The 5,445-nt window shown below is 40.7% G+C and overlaps 1 protein-coding gene across 2 annotated transcripts; it reads right to left on the minus strand.

Annotated features, from left to right (window-relative positions):
• Positions 1-262: 262 nt before the first annotated feature.
• LOC125063722 (acetylcholine receptor subunit alpha-like) lies at positions 263-3,486 on the minus strand. 2 transcript variants are annotated; one of them, XM_047670303.1, is made up of 8 exons: positions 3,283-3,486; positions 3,160-3,204; positions 2,968-3,077; positions 2,706-2,886; positions 2,488-2,603; positions 2,075-2,380; positions 1,826-1,981; positions 263-856 (listed from the first exon to the last, which is right to left on the minus strand). In XM_047670303.1, exons 1-8 carry the CDS (start codon positions 3,469-3,471, stop codon positions 397-399), a joined length of 1,563 nt encoding a protein of 520 aa, XP_047526259.1. In that variant the 5' UTR covers positions 3,472-3,486; the 3' UTR covers positions 263-396. The 2 variants fall into 2 exon arrangements, with proteins under 2 accessions (XP_047526259.1, XP_047526260.1); XM_047670304.1 differs by having other exon boundaries at positions 516-851.
• Between the last annotated feature and the right edge of the window lie 1,959 nt (positions 3,487-5,445).

The raw sequence follows: 5,445 nt of genomic DNA on the forward strand, positions 1-5,445 counted from the left end.
TTGTACTTGTGCAAAATGTTTTATTCAATTTAAAGAAATGATTGTCATTCATTTTATATAACAGAGTTTATAACATATACCGTAGATATAATATTTATTATGTGGTAAACTCGAATAAAAGAATAAAGGAAGCCATCATTAATTATATATTTTTGATATGTCTTATTTTATTTGTCCTTTGAGTATTGTTATTTTGTGTGTTTATGCGTGTGTGTTTTCGTATATTTTTCTTAAACCAGCGATAATTAAGTAAAACCAAACGTTGTAAACAATCGATTTATTTCGTGTCTATCAAAAGAAATTCGACTTATATTCGATCACGTTATTTTCGTCGTATAAACTATAGTTATATTAATAGAATTTTATATACAATGAACATGAGGGGTGGCGACGAGGTCAACGCGGCGGCGGCGGGCGTGGCTTGGCGGCGGCGTAGGCGATCTCCGAGAGACGGACGTCGATGGGCGCGCGCTCGTCATACAGCGTGGGCGCCTGCAAGATTATTCCGGCCGAGCCAACCAACACGGCCAATGTGAAGATCCACAGGAATAACCGGTCTAGCACCATTGCCACGTACTTCCAATCCTCCTTCACGCGCGTAGACTCCTCTTCCTTGCGCGTTTGTTCAGCGATGTAGTTGATGCCGTCGATGGCCTTGTGCAGCTCGGGGCAGCGGTGCCAGCGGCGCAAAGCTTCGCACACGCCGCCCACCTCGTGCAGCTGGCAGCCGGAGCCCCCCTGTGAAGATGCGTCCAGCGACCTCGAGCTGCCCGCCCCCATAGTCCCCATGCCCCCGAGTGTCACCGGGCCCGCCGTCAGCGCGGGTGACCAGCCCTCGCCGCTGATGATCCCTGCACTTAAACATTAAAAGATCCATAAAAAAGTGTTCCATATTATATCGCTACTGGCCCCGGCTTTGCCAACCATGAAAAGTTATACTAGGTTTACCTAAACTACCCTCATGAATCATTCTAGATATTGGTGTTAAAATTTCGTGCAGCAGCTTTAAGTTTATCGCGAACTGACAGACACATAGCGGCGAAGGATTCGTTTTATTTAAAATAAAATCTAGATATAATATGCTATCGCTGACTTTTTTGGAGACGTCATCAAGTTCTGCAACTTTCTTCTAGAACATATAAATTCATATATATTGCACCGTTGAGGCAGCATTCGTAATAAACGTTTTCGTTCGACCATTTATTCTCCAATTTACTTTGCTAATCCAACTACCATAAAAAGTCTTTTTTCCTACATAAGATTGAAATATAATAACTCGAACTCACAAATATATATAAAGAATGTTCGAACTCGATGTAGATGCAGAGATTACTTCCTACTAACCGAACCTCTTTATAACATTAATATTGATTTTAACCTTGATAATGTTATGATATGGCTGTTGTTTCTAAGGCAATGTGCGTGTTCCTATTTCACCATGCCTACTGCCTAGAAGCTACACGTTTATTGTTTTATTTATTCAGTTAATACCATAATTGACTGCTTTAAAATATCACAAGGAACATGGTGTAATTTTTGTTGTAATTTATTTTTTTAAGTTACAGCTCTTTACAAAGAGCTAGACGATTAAATATTGACGTAGATTATATGACCAGATCTTCCTACGTCCTTGCTTTAAAAACTGGTAGTTAATGTGAATTACCCGAAGAATAAGAAATCTCTCCGATTCTTACATTAACTTATCAAACAAAACATTTGTGTAAAATAATGGTGGTTTAGATAAAGGCCTTTGCTCAGCTTTTGTCGTCGAATTATAAGAAATATAACACTTTACGTTGTATTCGGAAATGTGTGGGTCACTCACAAGCGGCTGCGGTGTGGATCGAGGCGGCAGTGCGGGCGCCGCATGACCAGTAGCCGTGGCAGCACGTGAATAAAAACGCGGCGCACCCACGGCGCCATCGTGTGTGTCTGCGGTGACCGGAAGTGCACATTGAGGACCACTACCGTCACGCAGATGCTGCAGAATAACATCGAACCTCATACTCTAAATCAAAACTGATCAATCACTCGCTCACTTACTCACTCGGAGTACGTGTGACCGATCGCCTACCTGAACGTGTCTAAGATCATGGTGAAGAGCACGAACTTGCCGAGCAGTGGCACCACGAGTGAAGTAGGCGGGATTATTTCGGCCAGCAGCAGGAAGAACACCGTCAGCGATAGCAGGATGGATATCGAAAGCGACACTTTCTCACCGCTGTCGGAAGGCAGATAGAACACCAACACTGTCAGGAACGAAATGCCCATACAGGGGATGATGAGGTTCACAGTGTAGAAAAGTGTTTTACGGCGCATCGTGATGTTAAACGTGATGTCTAGGTAGGGTTCGTCACAGCACGTGTAAAATTTCTCGTTCCTAAAAAGAGAAACATAAGGATCATCTTGCTATCGATCTACCATTAGTAAATCGTTAAAAAAAAAAAATAAAAAAAAAAATAAAAAAAAGATAATTGAACGTCTCACCTCACGGCTGGGACTTCTAGAATATCCCATTCGACAGACGTATAAAATTCACTTAGATCAACACCTAATTCGACAATATTTGTGCCCTTTACTTCATCGATATGTCGCAAGTCTACCTGCAACAAAAACGTTCAAATATTCCTTAGTCTTGTACAGACTAAAAAGGTATGGAAGTTATTAAAAGAAGTAGATGACGATATTTAACAGTAGTTCAGCACCTGAAAGCCATCGTATGTCCAGGAACCAAACTTCATAACACACGTTTGCTGGTCAAAAGGAAAATACTCGACGTCGATCTCACAGGAGGACTTGTAAATGGCGGGCGGGCGCCACTCCACACGACCCGTGTAGTTCAGCGTTGCTTTCGTCGCCAGCGTCACTTCGAAGTTGCCGTCGGCACTGCACATACATCATACAATTCAATATTAAATAAATACCCCATACTCGCCTGTACTCCGTCATATGATGCCGCTCACTCACTTGTTGTAGAGTACGATGTCGGGGCGCCAGATGTGGTCCGAGGGCACGTGCAACATCTCTACGCCGCCGTACTCGCGCGGCTCCCACGACAATTTGTAGTCGTACCAACTCTGAAATACATACACGTCACTTACCACGGCGAATATTAAGGAACATTTTCATAGAACTTTATATTTTAAATAATGTTTTTACCTGTTCGACCCATAAATTTGTTGTCATGATCTGATTTTTGAGATTCTGAAACAAAACAGAATGCCGATTGGTAAGGTGCAGATGAGACGGGAAGGAAGAGCCCAGACGACGGTCGATACATACCACGTCGATGAGCTGGCTGAGCTTGAGCTTGATGCGCACGGTGAGAGCGTCGCTGACGTTGAGGACGGGCCGCACGAGTTTGTTGTAATTGCTGAGCAGGTCGTCGTACAGTCGCTTGGCGTCCGGGTTGCCCGCGCACCCTGCGCACGCCGCGAGCAGCAGCGCCGCCAGCAGCAGGCGCGCGCGCATCCCGCGTCGCGCATGGCGTCAGCGCATCACCGCGCCGCGCCCGCCGCGCCCCGCCGCTCACCGCCCCGCTCACTCTATGCCTGATTTGAAATTTAACACTATACAAAGACATCGGTACTTTTATTTCTCCCTACAATTAGAGAAAAAATTGGTATGTTTGTAACGAATAAACTCAAAAACTACTGGACCAATTCAAAATATCCTTTTACTATTACAATGCTAAATCATCCCTGCGTAACATAAGTTATATCAATTACTAGAAGAAAGGACCTAATCTATCTCCGACTGTTGTATGTATATATAACACAAAGTTTAAAATTCGAAAACTTTTATTTACTTTTTATACCACTTTGTGGAAGCGAGGTTTTTTCGAAGAAATTCGACTTAAGATCCTTTCTTTTTCTTACTTTCTTTTCTGCGAAAAAAAAAATCTTGTAATAAAGCACTTAAAATCGTTCTCAGATTTAACTAGCATACAATAAAAAACTTTTAAAGCTAAAGATAAATGGTATACAATATCTCAAATGGATCTTGTTTCATTACAAATAAGGTATCGTTAATGATTTATGTATACGACACAGTCAAAGGACATGTCCTGGTCAGTATCTTCCCGGAATGACTATGATATGGTTTATCCTAGGTTTGACCAAATACTTTGGGAAAACCCTGAGATTTATTCCAATGTCGGTCTTTGACTAAAGTATTTTAAGTCAGTACTTTTCAGTCAAACGTCGAAGGTAAAATAATCTGTTCGGGCTTCGCCTAGTTAATCCTAGAAGCGACTGGTAGACTCGGTCCAACGTGAAATGTACTTGTCATATGTTTAAACAAGTAGATACTGTATAAAATGTCATTGCAACAAAATTAATTTTCTTCAACATTATGAATGATATATAGTTGCCTATAGATACTTCTCGTATATCATTTATACAAATAATTCCAAGCTTGGTCCATTCGGATTTTACTAAAAATTGTATTATCTGTTATTATTATTAATAGAAATTATATCTATTAACTCTTAAACATATGTGAGCCCATCTTCGACCGCGACACGACAAACGACAAAAACACTGTCTAACAACATGGAAAGTAAAGGCTTTAAATGCAGCCATCGAAGTCATTGAAAATATGGTTTTCAGAAGTCTGTCGATTGCATTAGCTTGAATAGGCGAAAACGATCGATTACTTTTAAGATTCGAGACTTTCGGACCGCTATAGAACCGGAACAACGGACCAAACTTGCCCGCGAGAAAATTTTCTAAATATACGTTAGTATGGAAACTATCTATGGGCCCATACTATACCCCAGAGGCCATTGTTAATAAATTAGAAGAGGAAATATAGCTCTATCAGGGTTCAGTAGGATGACGCACACTGTATCTTGATGAAGCTGCCAAGCTATTGAAGTACAGCGAGCATATTTGCCATGACATTTCAGAATTGCAGGGTTTTGGTTGCGATGGCAGATAAAAAGATGTGACAAACACATGTGTCAAATCAAATCAAAATCATTTATTCATATAGGTAACACAACGTACTCTTATGAACGCCAAAAAAGAAATACGTATTAAATGCTTCTAATTTTACATTTACTCTCAATTCTCAAATCAAAGGCGTAGAACTGAAGAGAAGAACTGGCAATAAACTCTCCGCCACTCTTTTTAATCGCCAAGTTTTTTGTTTTACCAATGTTTGTAAGGAGCTGTAAAGTAAGTAAAAATGAATAACCAATCGTCTTACAATCGATAGTGTTTGTCAAAATAATAATTGTCAACAATTTAATTTGCCATTTGCCTTAGGCCATAATCGCAAATGTTAAAGATAATACGTAAATAAACAAAAACTCATAAAAACGTGACGTAACTGACTTTAACCTACATAACTTGGCCCACAAAAGTAATTGGTCCTTCAAATCATGGATTAAATTATGCAGACATTTGTGTCTAACAAACAGCTTTTCAGACGTGCCGGCTT

The sequence above is a fragment of the Pieris napi genome, chromosome 3 (assembly GCF_905475465.1).
Source record: "Pieris napi chromosome 3, ilPieNapi1.2, whole genome shotgun sequence".
Classification (NCBI taxonomy): domain Eukaryota; kingdom Metazoa; phylum Arthropoda; class Insecta; order Lepidoptera; family Pieridae; genus Pieris; species Pieris napi.

Excerpts from the sequence above, each read along its gene's own strand:
- LOC125063722 (XM_047670303.1), bottom strand. The coding sequence starts at position 3,471 with ATGCGCGCGCGCCTGCTGCTGGCGGCGCTGCTGCTCGCGGCGTGCGCA. Across the intron at positions 3,078-3,159 it reads CAAATTTATGGGTCGAACAG|AGTTGGTACGACTACAAATT; the intron begins GTAAAAACATTA and ends TATGTATTTCAG. Across the intron at positions 2,381-2,487 it reads CTAGAAGTCCCAGCCGTGAG|GAACGAGAAATTTTACACGT; the intron begins GTGAGACGTTCA and ends TTCTCTTTTTAG.